Consider the following 14,339-nt stretch of genomic DNA (forward strand, 5'->3'; position numbering starts at 1 on the left):
ATATAATACATACATTTTTGGGAACTAAAACCGGGTAGATTGAGGAGGAGTTGTTATTTTGATTGGTTGAAAAAAATGTTTGTATGGGGCACTCAAGTCTTAGTTAGATGGCTAGCACTTCAAGATCTTAAGATGCTCAGTGCTCAATTTATGAAGGTACTAAGAAGGTACATGAGAGGATAAAGAAAACATAAATTGAAAGAAAGCTGGGAAAAAGAAAATTTTAATTTAAAAAGTGGGGTCAATGTAAACAGCAGGAACACACAAGACAACTCCACAAGCTTCTTCCGTTCTTCTACTGGCTCGCATGGAAACCCTACCCTCAACCCTAATTTGTGGATCTTGATCTGTTCCTATTGTGACTGGAAACCCTAACCCTAACCGTAGCCCTGGTTTCGATCTGTGCTAGCTCGGATCGGTTACCTTTCATCATGCCTGGCCTTTCCGGTGATGGCCTGGCGACCTTCGAGGACTTCGAGAAGGAAAGCGAGTACGGCTATGTCCGCAAGGTGCTGCTGAGAAGATCCTTTCTTTACCCTTTTCTCTCTTGCTTATGTCTGTTCCACTACGGCACATTCTACTGTGATTATGGTTTTTCGTCAGCCGATCAAATCGGAGGGATTATTGATGATTAGCGATGCCTTACAAGTTTTTTTGGCCAGAATTTTGCACCATAAGCCTCAGTATGCTTTCTGCCATCCGTGGTTTAAAGTGGGCACCTGTTTTCTTGGAATTAAATAAAGTGGGCACCACTTTTGTCCGTTTGGCCAAATGAAATGGCCATAATTGAGTGATTAAGCTGCTATTTTGTGTTGATTAGCAATGTCCTATCTGTGGTAATATTATCTCTCTCGTTGTTTTGGATGGTTTTCGATCTGGAAGTCATGTCCACGTTGTCAGACATACTTGCATTGCATTCATTTGATGTCCTTGTGCTTTCTATTGAGCTATCATTGCATCGTACCGGCTTCCTGTTTAAACAAGAATGCAATGGAATTCAACAGAGCTAATTGCTATCGTAGAGACAAACGCAATGGCATTCACCAGAGTAGTTTTCCTTGCATTGGGTGGGTATATCATGTTAAGAAAACGGTCAAAAGTTGATTTTGATTTGGCATCGATTTAGGTACCTGCCTTGCTCTCAAGCACTCCCCCCCCCACAGTATCTCTCACATAAAGATCAGAAAGTTGAGGACACGAAGCATCACCATCTTTGTGTGGATGGCGCTGATACCTTTTTCCACCTCTTTCACTCTTTGGTGTGACCAACAATGAAATGATATTTTGACGGGGGTGCAGGTTTCTGGCCCAGTTGTGGTGGCTGATGGCATGGGAGGTGCAGCCATGTATGAACTTGTAAGAGTTGGGTATGACAATTTGATTGGCGAGATAATTCGATTGGAAGGTGACTCTGCTACCATACAAGGTATGTAACCAAGCCTCATGATGCACATCAATATTGAAGAATGTACACATGAGCGCCAACTCAAATCCTCATTGTTTTGCCAGTCTATGAAGAAACAGCTGGTTTGATGGTCAATGACCCCGTGTTGCGTACACACAAGGTGTGGCTGAAAGAGTTGGGTCTTTTGTGGGCCTTTTTGCACTCAAAAGCCAGACAGTTGCTTTATTATGTTACTAATGCTTCATATATCAATACATTCAAGTGCAGCCACTCTCTGTGGAGCTTGGACCTGGAATCCTTGGGAATATTTTTGATGGAATTCAGGTCTTGCAGATAAGACCTTATATCTAATTTAAAAAATCCCAAATATGAAAATTTGGCATGATTATCGAAATCTATTAATCTCGAAACTCTTAATCTCAAGTACCTTGTATTGATTGGTCTATGTGGTCACTTGCCCTGGTTTCTAATGCTTTTGTATAAACCTCTTGCAGCGGCCACTCAAAGCTATTGCTATAAAATCCGGAGACGTTTACATCCCCCGTGGAGTTGCCGTCCCCGCCCTAGACAAGGATGCTTTATGGGAATTTGAGCCAAAAAAATTGGGTAAATGTGTAGAGTGTTTTTTCTTTCCCTAGCATGTTTTGTTTAGGTCTCTCATATCTCTCTATTCGGATGCAGCTATTGGAGATGCTGTTACTGGGGGAGATTTTTATGCAGTAAGTTTCTTGCTCAAAATCTGGTGCTGCTGTCAATCAATGTTGATGTGACTTGAGACACCCAATTGTGGCTGACTGCAAATTTTGGTAATAGACGGTGTTTGAAAACAGTCTCATGACTCATCACATTGCCGTACCACCGGGCGCAATGGGAAAAGTCACTTACGTTGCACCAGCAGGCCAGTACACAATCAAGGTCTATGCCTTTCATATGTATATATGAGATATGTAGTTGTCATGCATCATTCATTATGGGGTTGAACTAACACTAGTATCTAAAGCTCTTAAGTAGTGCCGATTTTGCCCCCCGAGTTGTGATTTTTCCTTTTGCTGAGGATTTGATCTATTCTTCAGGATACAGTACTTGAGCTTGAGTTCCAGGGCATCAAGAAATCCATAACTATGCTTCAGGTGATTTTTATAACCTTGAACCCTCCCCAACAAGAAAAAGAATCTCCACATGTAGAGAACAAGAAAGAGAACGTTATATTAATGTTTTATGAGACAAAATGCATCGCACTACATCCATGAGGTAGAGAACATCTTTATTATGGAAAAGAAAACATCAAACCAAACTAATAAAATCCCAGTGTTGGTCTATTATGCCACTAGGAGCTGCAACCGTTACAATCTTAGGAGGCTGGGGGTTCTGTGTCGACAACAGTCACCACTTGAGAGACAGTTGGTTTTGGTTTGCAAAATTTTTGGATGATGGCTTTTTTCATCTCTGAAAACGGCCTGTTTGCCTTTTCTGTGTGCCGCTCTAACTTTGGTAGGCTCGGTGCCTTTTTGCTTCAATTGTGCTGGGATGAGCTGCTCTGCAATCCACACAGTGGTGCCTTTCAGTTTCCTTGACTTTCAAGGATGTCCACCCTGTTAAGTCTGGTGTGATAGGTGAAGGCCGCAAGATTGCCAACTAATTCAAACTTTTCACCGCTGACGTGTTCCACTAAAGTTGTCTTATCCAATCCCTCCAAATATTTAAATTCCTTATACCATCCCTTCAGTAATCCTCTGAATTTTATTTCGAGGGCCACTGACCCGGTTGTTTGTTTTCTTCGATCTCGGTGGTGACCACTGTTTTGATGTTATCAACCGCTCGTGGAGGTCTTCTTTTATCTCTTCTTTCACTTTGGTGATAATTTCTTGTGTATCTTGGGTCTCAAATAAGGGGTTCAGTTTGTTATCTAAAGTTGCAATGCAAACTTCGAGTTGACAAGCCTGCCCCTCTTGTTGTTCTATCACTTGTCCATACAAACCTCCTCTTCAAATGGAAGGAGAAGGTTTACTCACATAGAATTTACTCACTGTTAGTGGCTTTGTTGATTCTGCTTGGGAGTGACTGTTGGCGAAGGTCACACCAACTGCTATGTGTCTCTTCTGTCCACCTGGTGTACTGTAGGCTACATGGGAAACCCGGCTTATGGAGGGTTGAATTTTTTTATTGCTTTAAGAAAAAGGTGTACTCACTGGTTTGTGTAGGGGAAGGTGGGTGCAACTGGAGCTTGCAGTCAAGCTGCTTGGACCTGCAGTTGAGCCTAGGGTTGGAGAGAGAGAGAGAGAGAGAGGTGATTAGTCTTCTGAAGGCCAAAATGACCTATTAGACAAAGTACATATCACAAAAACACAAAGACCATGTCCGTATTATATGGTAAATCCATGGTCTAGCAAAGAGAAAAGAAAGAGAGAACATCCTATGAATCAACTTGTAACATGCGAAAGCTTGACGAGTAGAATTGGTAACTTCAATGGACAGAATTTAGCAATCTTTTGTGACGAAGATAATGCTCAACATAGAGAGAGAGAGAGAGAGTATTGGTCCCGAATACCCTTTGTAGGGCCCCCACCAAGAATGGTGTATTTGCTTTATTAGAATGATGCAAATCTGCAAATAAAATCTGGTTCTTGACCTTTCACCTTCACCTTGGCTGAGAACTCCCGTTGGCTGTCCTCGCCCTTGGAATTCAGCAACCCCTTGTGAATGTTCAAATAGATGACTGATTTTCTTGCCTATGCTTTTATAGGCTAGGTGCTGGTTGGCTGGTATAAGCAGGGTCGGCCTGTTGATAAATACCCCACGACCTGCTCTGATGCCTTTAAATTATGTGCTCACAGCATGCCCTTTTGGCCACCTTGTGTTCTGTCCTGACTCGCTGCAGGCAGCCACTATGGCCTGGCCGCCTTGCTGGGCTGATCTCCATGGCTGCCCAAGGCCAGGCTGCCCACGCAACGGATACTCGGGAGTGGATTCTCGATAGTGGTGCTTCCAGGCACATGACTCCTTCCCGTTCTGGTTTACAGGATCTCTGCAGGTGTGCTGGTCACATTCTTACTGGGGATACGTCCACTATCCCAGTTCACAGTGAGGGCAGGATGGAGATAGTTCCCGATGGCAAAGGGGGGAAGCATTCCTCCCAGGTGTTGTATGTTCCGGCACTTGGTTTTCATCTGTTGTCAGTGCATCAGGTTTGCAAGACTGGCGTACGGGTGGAGTTTGATGAGCATTTTGTTGCTCTCCGGGACGAAGCAACAGGCAAGGTGGTTTGGGAAGGCGGAGTGGAGAATGGAGTTTACAAGCTTTCAGCACTCTCTCTCCCAGGTCCTCAGGGTTGTGATGAGTGGCAGTCTGGTAATGGCCACTTAAGTGTGGATACGCTGTAGGTACAGGCTTTCCGGGACCAGATGGTGGATAGCTTGCCAGTAGATGGCAGCAGTTGGCAGGAACTTTCCAGTACTGATATTGGTAGTTCTTGTGTTCGTGAGTCAGAGGAAACTGAACAGGTCACTTATGCTCTGATGTCTCGTCGTGTTCGGGACAACGAACCTCCAGTAGATGAGGATGTTCTTTCCACGGGGACCTTTCGGAAAGCCAGGCAGGTGGCAGTTGATTACTTGCAGAAGGAGGTGCTTACTCCAGGCTTTGTGGTTCCGGATTCAGAGGGGGTGGTTGACAGGTTTCAGAAGGCCTTGTGTGGTCTTCATCAGGTTTCCAGGACTTGTTTTTGCACCGTAACAGGTGTTGATCCTTGTGAGCAGTGTGATGTCTCTTTGACTCAGAAGCAGAATGGTTCATTGATCTGGTTGATGGACACCAGATTGGACGGGAGCTTCCTGATGAGGCAGTTGAGCTCATGGTTGCAGATGACTCTTTGGGAGACAGGATTACGTTTCCTGTGGTTTCTGCGGCATGCGAAGGATCATGGACTCTTGTACACAGGAGGGGGATTGTTGGATGGAGTCCGACTCCACGGTTGGAGTGACTCAGTTTGGGGAGGAGATCCGGACACGAGGAGATCTACTTTATGTCCAGGAGCAGTTTTTCGGAGCTGTAAGAGGCAGTCATCTTTTGCCTTGTCGCGGACAGAGGCAGAGTACCGGGCTGCTTGTGATGCTGCTTGTGAGGTGGTGAGGATGCAGAGGTTGCATTGCAGGTTTGGGCTTCCACTGGAGGAACCCATGGTCCAGAGGCACTTTGTTCGTGAATAGATCGTTGCTGATGACATCTTGCTAGAGTTCTGTTCGACGGAGGACATTACGGTGGACCTCTTCACGAAGTTGCTCTCTCAGGATTTGCTCAGGCGGCACCCCAGCTCCCTGTGGTTGGTTTCACAGCCAGGAGCTGAGAGGGGGTGTTAGAAGTCATCTCCTGTCCAGTTTTATACACCAGGGCCTTTGTTGTGGGTGTGCCCGCCCTTATGAGGTGTTTTATCATTTTTCCCCACACTCCGCATTTTTCCCCTATTTTTCCCATTTTTTCTGTGGCTTGGGAGGCAGCCCTGAGTTGGTAGGAGGATCCATTTGCTGGCCGACTACATCAGGATGTGTGTACTGGAGCTGGCCGACTGTACTTGACCAGTCGTGGATCCTCAGTGCTGGCCGATTGGCTGCATATTGCTGGCTGACTTGATGCAGTCGTGGAGTGCCTTTTTCAGCAGGCCGACTGCTCATATGGGGGCATATAAATAGGCCCCCAGCCCCATACCACTTGTGTATCATACCCGGGATTTTCTTGTGTATATATAGCAGAGTTACACGCCTACATCTCTCTCTCTTGTGCTGTATTTTTTCTGCAGGCATTTTGCTCGTGTTCCCAGATCTGGTCATCATCTCCGCTGCATATTCTGACACTATCAACTACTTACTTGCTGTACTAATTCTTTCTATTTGCTACTCCCCTTAGTGCTAGGCTTCATTATGCTTGAGTCTGCCCTACATCTCCGGAGGTTTGACAGAAACTTGGTACGAAGGCTTTTGTGTGAATATATGCTCTTATGTGTGTGTGTGTGTGTGTGTGGAGTGCGTGTGTGAGAGCATATCTTGATACAGATTTCTACACCCACGATTGGGCACTGATGACGTTAGTGGGGATGTCGTAGTATCTAGTCCATACTATGCATAATGGATTTTATAGTTATATAGTCGTGTGGGTTGACTACCATGAGTGTATAACATGCACGTTCCTAAAAGGTGAATTTGGGCGTGTTCCTGGATTCATCTAGGTATATATATAGCCTTGTGGGTTGACTACCATGAGTATATAACATGCACGTTCCTAAAAGGTGAATTTGGGCATGTTCCTGGATTCATCTAGGTATATATATATTTGATTCAGGCTTTCAAAAATCTGCAATGAGAGCTCTTCCTTCACGGTAGATTGCCCCCTTGCATGCTTGCCGAGCTGCTTTGACTTTGGCCAGTTCTACATTCTTTTGCTTGAGTTGCATTGGGGTTAATCCCTTTGCAATCCACATCTTTGTGCCTTTAAATTTGATTGGTTGTTTAAAAACCCCAATTTTGTCAGATTTAGTGCAATATGTAGTTATTGCTGCACGATCACACTGTGGTGAGTACTAGGTCCATGTTGATCATCGGTCCAGCTTCATGTAGTTGAGTATTTAAATCTCTCTCCATTATCCTTCAGGTAAACCGCTTACATGGATCCGAAGTGACTTTGACTGCCTCAATACATTTTTTTGGACTTTGGCTGTGACTGTTGACTTGATATGTTCTTTCAGAGCTTTTCTTGACCACCTTTTGGATGCTCTAACTGTTTCATGTAAATCTTCCTTCATCTCTTCTTTCACTTTGGTGCTGAGCTCGGTTTGTTCTCTGAGTTTGCGACTCGGTATCTGAGTTTGTGAACCCGTTCTTTCAGCCATGTGATTTACTCTAACAGGTATGTGGTTATCTCATTTGAACAAGTGACGGGGAGCTTTCTTGGTGGTGCCAAAGCGGCAAAGCTCAGCTTCTTCGGCATGCGTAACTCTTGCCCATATGAACAACCTAATCGTAAGGACAAAAGCTTAGAGATCAGATTTATTTTTAAACCAAAAAAGTCACTGGTTTTTCTGTGGTAGCTGTGTGATGTAGCTATTTCACCGTTGTGAGCTCTGGGAAAAGACGTGGAGTTCTCTGCAACTGTGTTTTGCCTGCAGTGTGCTGGTTGAGCTAGGTGAAGGCAGTGGAGCCGCATGTGCTGTAGCTGTTCCACCACCGTGAGCTTTGGGCGAAGACATGGAGCTGTCTGCAGCCACCTTTTGCTTGCTGTGGTCGTTGTACTGCTGTGCGCCTGGGCAATGTTGAGCTGAGCAACTGTGTTGTGCTGGGCGAAGTGGTGGAGCTGGTGGACGGCGACGATGGCTGTGTAACTGAGCGGAGATTTGTTGGCAAATCAGAGTCGCTGAAGCTCTATGTTCTCTTCCCCACATGCTGAGACCTAACCCCTCAGCTGGGCAGTGGGGATTAGCCAGAATGAGAAACCTATGCTGAAAACGGAAACCCTAAATGGGAGCTGAGAGAGAGAGAGAGAGAGAGAGAGAGAGAGAGGAATTCTTTTCTTTCATTTGCTGAATTTTTGCATTGTGATTTGAGTAGAAAGTTTTCATTTGAATAGTATTTTGCTCATATAGACATGGCCAGTAAGAACTCCAAGGCCGGTGGCAGCAAAGCTGGCAGCTGACACCCCATTATTGACAGGGCAGGTGGGATCACATCACCCTGAACATCAATATTACGTCACTGTTAAATATCAATAGCCCATTCATTTACCATGGGAATTCTACTACGGCTAATGTTCTACTGTGTATGTGTTTAAAATAGAGAGTTCTGGATGCACTTTTTCCATCAGTCCTGGGAGGCACTTGTGCAATTCCTGGTGCTTTTGGCTGTGGAAAGACTGTGATCAGTCAAGCTCTCTCAAAGGTTGATTTTCAATAGTAATTGCTTTGTAATTATTTGGACTCTTACCTTCTAATAGTGAAGCATTTTCATCGGAATTCTCTGAGTAAAGTTTTTATTTTGCTTTTGGGAATGTTGTTTGCAGTACTCTAATTCGGATACAGTTGTGTATGTTGGATGCGGAGAGCGAGGAAACGAGATGGCTGAGGTAGTTTAGGAACACAAGTTTATTTAGGGCCTTTTCAGAAATGGGGAGCATGGGAGCTGGAACTCTAGGATGGAAGGCCAACATTACCCATCCAAGCCATAAAGTGCCCACCCGTGGCCAGATCTCTGACATTATTTTCATGGGCGGGCGTATTTGTAAAGGCCCTTAGCCTCAATTAGGCTTTGGTCACAACATTCGTTGGTACTTGATCTGCTGCCACTTATAGTTTTTTATGCGGTTTTTTGTTTTCCAGGTGCTAATGGATTTCCCACAGTTGACTATGACGTTACCGGATGGACGAGAGGAGTCTGTAATGAAACGAACCACTTTGGTGGCCAACACCTCGAACATGCCTGTGGCAGCTAGAGAGGCATCTATTTATACAGGTTTGTGCGCTTTATGGCAAGATTAGAGATGCACTTAAGCAAACCTCTCCTCAGCATCGGCAAAGGCTTCAAGACCAATGTCCAGCTTAATAAATCACAGTATGTCTAGTGTTAGATTGTGTGGCAAGTAGGCTATTGTTATGGGACTAGTGTGAGATGTAGACTTAACAAGCTCAATTAGGACCTCACTTGCATTGCATGTGCATATGAAACCCCCCGATCTGTACCATACTTTCCATATTGAACCCGATGCAAAATCTTCTCTGAGTTAAACCCATAATCGACAAACTGAAATGAAAGTTGGGCACTGCTGGTAGGCAAGATGGTATTGCTTTTGCCTTCTTGGACATGCTTGTAATGATATCCGTTATTGTTTTTCTGTTGAAAATCAGGTATTACTTTAGCAGAGTACTTCCGGGATATGGGCTATAATGTGAGTATGATGGCGGATTCCACCTCCCGGTGGGCAGAGGCTCTTCGCGAAATATCAGGCCGACTGGTATCTCTTCTCAACTTGTCTCATGTGAATTCCTCCTGTGTGGTGTCTGGATGGTTTTTATGTGCCATGCGCTTGTATCTATTCAGAGTCTGTAAAAAGGATGCATTTTGGATCTCTTTGATTGTTTATTTTTCAAGTGGATGGTATTTCTCAAATTCTTGTCTTGTTGGTCTGCATTGGTTCTTCCCAAATCTATCTCCTGCCCTTATGATCATTCACGGTGTGATGAACTGGGTCTTCGCGCTTGTTTTTCCTGTGAGCAATGACAGAATTGCCTAAAACAAAGAACATCCCAACTTTTTGTTAATTTGTGCTGCCAAAAAACAATCTCCTATATGTGGAATTCCTCCTCTTAATCCGTGGGTTGTAATTTCTTCATTCCTAATGTGGGGTCCTCTTGCTCTCTTCCAAAGGTCCATGGGCCCTTTTTGATCAAAGAGACCGCACGTTATCATGTGGCAATCAGGTGTAGGGACCACAGGGCTAGCCATAGAGCAGCCTAGTGTCAGTTGACAGTCCCTTTTTATGAGGGGTCCATTAAGGCTTTAGGTTGCAATAAACAACTTCTGTAAGAATTGTCTTGGCATTTGTTTCTTGGTTTATGATTTTTTTTTTAATTTTCATTTTTAAAAAAGTGATGAGATGTTGAAGTGCTGTAATTTTGGTCAATGTAGGCTGAAATGCCAGCAGATAGTGGTTACCCTGCATACTTGGCGGCTCGACTTGCGTCCTTCTATGAACGTGCCGGGAAGGTGAAGTGCCTTGGAAGTCCAGACCGTACGGGCAGTGTAACTATTGTTGGCGCAGTTTCTCCTCCAGGTGGAGACTTTTCGGATCCGGTGACTGCAGCCACCCTTAGTATTGTGCAAGTAAGTAGAGATTCACACCCCCCCCCCCCCCCCCCCCCCCCCCCCCCCCCCCCCCGTGTGCCCACCACCCCGCATGCGTTTGTTTGTTGTTAAATAAGTGCAATTATTCTCTCAATTTGTAGGGTTGGATTATTCCAATGATCAATCTTATATATAAAGAGTTTTTACCTTTATTACCTCTATATATCTTTATTGCCTCTCAAATTACCAAGATTATTATTGGCATGTTTATCTTGACAGGTGTTTTGGGGGCTTGATAAAAAGCTTGCACAGCGGAAGCATTTTCCCTCGGTTAACTGGCTTATATCTTACTCCAAATACTCCAAGGTTTTAGTTCTAAGCTATAGCGAAATCATTTTTGTTGGCTTTGCATCATCCTTCTACTGGGAATTTGGTTTCAATGTTTTCTCTGTTGCATGTGTCATGGGCAGGCACTCGAGTCATTTTATGAACGTTTTGATCCCGACTTTGTATCCATAAGGACGAAAGCTCGCGAGGTTTTGCAGCGGGAGGATGATCTGAACGAGATTGTACAGGTATATGCACCTAGTCGTGAACACCAAGAAGAAAGTTGTGAAAGATCAAAATTGGAACTAAATCAACATCATTAGTAAGCTTCAGAGAATTATGGGTGCCTGAAGACTTGACCACAGAAATGTCAGAGGAAAAGTTTCAGTTGTCGGCCTCTCTGAAACAGCTCTCTGTTTGGATCTTCATACAAGGCAGAAAGACATGAGTTTGCTTATTGCTAACGTGTTGAAACTATCAAACTTGTGGCTAAAGCAAACAAGTTTCAAGGTTGAACTGGCAGGCTGGAATCTTATGGAGCCCATATTGTGCACAGTTTTGTGTATGACCGCATAGTGTCCAAGGCTTCAGGCTGGACTGTTTCAGCCCAAAGGCGTCTGTGACATGGTGGGAATGGTGTTGTCCTTTCAGTGATGTCCAAGAGAAGAGTTTTCCATGAATATGTTTGCCACACAAGTGGCAAGGCACTGTGTCTGGGCAGATGTGTAAATTATGCCCAAACCTATTAAGAGGCATTCAAGCTCCACATTGCATGTGGTATTATTCAAGGAAAAGGCAAAGTCCCCCTCTAGTGAAAATGAATTGCTAACTGAAAGCCTTAGTGATGAGCCTTCTAAAAGTGATTCATACATGTAGATTTGAGCCATGCAATATAAGTGCAGAACCTGTGTTATAGTTTGAATATCCTTGGCTTCATCTTGTGCCTCTACTTATGTCGCACATGCACATTACCTGCTGGTTTTGATTTTGAATCTTGCTTTATCACCTTGCCTTACGTCTCTTATATGCAAATTACATGGATGCAGCTGGTAGGCAAAGATGCTTTAGCTGAAACAGATAAGATAACTCTGGAGGTTGCCAAGCTTCTGCGTGAGGATTATTTGGCACAAAATGCTTTTACTCCGTAAGCCTTCTCACTTAGAATTCTTTTAGTTTATTGCATTGAAAGTGCAGTAGTTGTGAGACAACTAAGCCTTGCCATTTTACAGGTACGACAGATTTTGTCCATTCTATAAATCTGTTTGGATGATGCGAAACATAATCCATTTCAATACACTTGCAAATCAGGTATGGCCAAGTTTCTTGTTATGTGAGGTAGTCTAAAATCATGGAGAGTTTTGTGCTGCATAAGAGCTTGTGCATTGAGATTAGATTAACCTTCAGACAAACACTAGCTTAGTTGCAATGATTGCACTAACTGGGGGATGATGGCATGCAGGCTGTAGAAAGAGGAGCTGGAGCAGATGGTCAAAAAGTAACTTACAATATCATCAAACAACGATTAGGGGATCTTATCTACAAATTGGTGTATGCCCCCTCTTCATATTTCTCTGAACGTAGACATGCCCATGGCAACAGAGTTTCACGTGTGCACTTGTGCTGTTGTTCTCTGCACGTGCACACCACACACACACACACACACACACACACACACACACACACACACACATGCGTGCAGTATACATTCATGCATGCATACATATACATGAACACATACGTACATACATGTATGGTTTTGATTTATCAAAATTTTATTTTTTTCTTCCTTGTTTTTTGGTCTTTCTGCTGTTTTTTGTACCTTTTTGTCTCCCAATGTCATTTTCATTTTTAGCATGTTGGTGTCTGCATATTCTTTTTTAATGATGCTTTATGTTGCTTCTGTTATGTGCCATTCTGTTTCAGGTCACAGAAGTTTGAAGACCCTTCAGAAGGTGAACCTGCTTTAGTTGGGAAGTACAAGAAACTGTATGATGACTTGTCAAATGGATTTAGAAACCTGGAAGATGATTACCGCTAACTTCATCAGGGACTTGAAAAAGTATGTTTGAAGAGTTGCTGTGCTTTTTGCAGTTGAACTTTGATTGCTAGTGTTTTTGCAGTAAAAGCCAGCACAAGTTTTTTCTGTTGAAGCAGCTCCATGATTTTGTTAAAGCTTGAAGCTTCCGAGTCTTTTTGAGTCGGGCTATTCTTTCATTCCTATAGAACCAAAGATACTGTGCAGTGATAAAGATGCAAATAAAATCTCTATTTTACACATTTGTTAAACTTCGGAGTGTTTGGTTTGTGTATGAGAGAGAGAGAGAGAGAGAGAGAGAGAGGGTATGGGAACCGATGGAGAGAGAAGGCATTGAGGATCCTCTGCAATATTTTAAGGAAAGAGAGGCCGATGGTGGTACCTCTCATTGACTTTTGTTTTGATGGATTATGAAGATTGCTCTTTGGACTATAAAAGGTGGGTGTGTCCAAGAATTATCACATGTGGCGTATTGCGTTTCAAGGTCAATGGGATATGTTTTGTGCCGTGGAGCATAAACAACATTCCATGGCTGGAGAAGTGTATGATTACAAGGAAGCTCGTGTGTTTTATAGTGGGCATCCCACTACACAATCAGGGGTCATGGTTGAAGTGAAGTCTCAGTTTAAGCCATCATTGGTTATGGAGGATGTCCGAGGGCGATTCATTGTTGTGGAAGTGGAGTTCATGATGAAACATTATGGCTTGTGGGGTTGTATGCGTCTAATGGTGTTCCACAGCGTCATCAGTTATGGGACAATTTATTGTGTTTGTGCAACGCTAAGCCTGGCTTTGTGTTGGGCGATTATAATGTATGTGAATTGCTGGAGCATGCTTTTATATCTCACTTCATTATGGATGGGCCGGAGAGACTCACCTGGAATATGCTTGCCGATCAAGTTTTGAAACAAGATATGTGGTCATGGCTACACTCGCATGAGAGAGGATTTACATGTCTCTCAATAGTACGTGGGTACAAGAGCTCGTCTGGACCAAATATATATTTTAGCATGATTTGTTTATGTGAGAGTAATTGTCCATGCAGGTGGAGTATAATCATATTTTGTTAGAGCATTTTCCTTTGGTATTGGAGATGCATAGCCATTCTGTGGATGCTTATAGACCATTATTGGGAAAGGCTTCTCTTAAGGTTAACTAGACTTTGTTGGAGTATACTGTTTTCCATCAGTTTATGTAGCAGGTGTTACAAAACTTTAATTTTCGAGGCCATGTAATCTCTGTTGGGGTGTGAGCTTGGGAGTGTTGTATGTTTAACATTCAAAAGCTTGCTCGTCAGTATGGGATTCATAATGCATCATATTTTAGGGAGAAGTTGTGGAACTTAGAATCGTTGTTGGTTGATTTGAACCAGGTAGTTCAAGAGGACGGTTCTTGCCTTGATATTGAGATAGCTATTGATTGGTTGTTCCATCAAGTTGTAGCATTGCACGAGAATCAATATGTGAGATATAAGTTTATGGCTCGAATGGATGTCCTAATGGATTCTAGTTGTCAGTCACGTACATTTTTTGATCGTTTGCAGTAAAAGCATGTACATGAGAATATTGTCAGGATGCAAGATAGGTAGATTACTGATCTTACTTGTGTTTTAGATATGTGTATGGACTTTTATTGCTATTTGTTGGGTCCGTAGGAGGTCATATCTCTTGATGTCATTGTAGCTAGAGAGTCCTTGTTTCACTTGGTTCGTCACCAGGTATCAGATGTGTCTACAAATGAATTGGAAAGAGAG

General features: G+C 43.4%; 1 protein-coding gene across 2 annotated transcripts; it reads left to right on the plus strand.

Annotated features, from left to right (window-relative positions):
• The first annotated feature begins 229 nt into the window (after positions 1-229).
• LOC147613076 (V-type proton ATPase catalytic subunit A) lies at positions 230-13,651 on the plus strand. Of its 2 annotated transcripts, XM_086782376.1 has the most exons (21): positions 230-509; positions 1,300-1,426; positions 1,510-1,565; positions 1,673-1,729; positions 1,900-2,011; positions 2,087-2,124; positions 2,219-2,320; positions 2,479-2,535; positions 8,034-8,105; positions 8,224-8,325; positions 8,447-8,509; positions 8,763-8,895; positions 9,288-9,394; positions 10,069-10,263; positions 10,504-10,590; positions 10,695-10,799; positions 11,598-11,695; positions 11,781-11,859; positions 12,011-12,099; positions 12,475-12,610; positions 13,003-13,651. In XM_086782376.1, exons 1-20 carry the CDS (start codon positions 432-434, stop codon positions 12,587-12,589), a joined length of 1,872 nt encoding a protein of 623 aa, XP_086638502.1. In that variant the 5' UTR covers positions 230-431; the 3' UTR covers positions 12,590-12,610; positions 13,003-13,651. The 2 variants fall into 2 exon arrangements, with proteins under 2 accessions (XP_086638502.1, XP_086638501.1); XM_086782375.1 differs by lacking the exon at positions 13,003-13,651 and having other exon boundaries at positions 12,475-12,828.
• The last annotated feature ends 688 nt before the right edge of the window (positions 13,652-14,339 follow it).

The sequence above is a fragment of the Cibotium barometz genome, chromosome 44 (genome assembly GCF_041138505.1).
Source record: "Cibotium barometz isolate CiBa-2024 chromosome 44, ASM4113850v1, whole genome shotgun sequence".
Classification (NCBI taxonomy): Eukaryota; Viridiplantae; Streptophyta; class Polypodiopsida; order Cyatheales; family Cibotiaceae; genus Cibotium; species Cibotium barometz.

Coding starts and splice junctions, on each gene's coding strand:
- LOC147613076 (XM_086782376.1), top strand. CDS start 432: ATGCCTGGCCTTTCCGGTGATGGCCTGGCGACCTTCGAGGACTTCGAG. Junction 510..1,299: donor AGTACGGCTATGTCCGCAAG/GTGCTGCTGAGA, acceptor ACGGGGGTGCAG/GTTTCTGGCCCAGTTGTGGT. Junction 8,510..8,762: donor GAGGAAACGAGATGGCTGAG/GTAGTTTAGGAA, acceptor TTTGTTTTCCAG/GTGCTAATGGATTTCCCACA.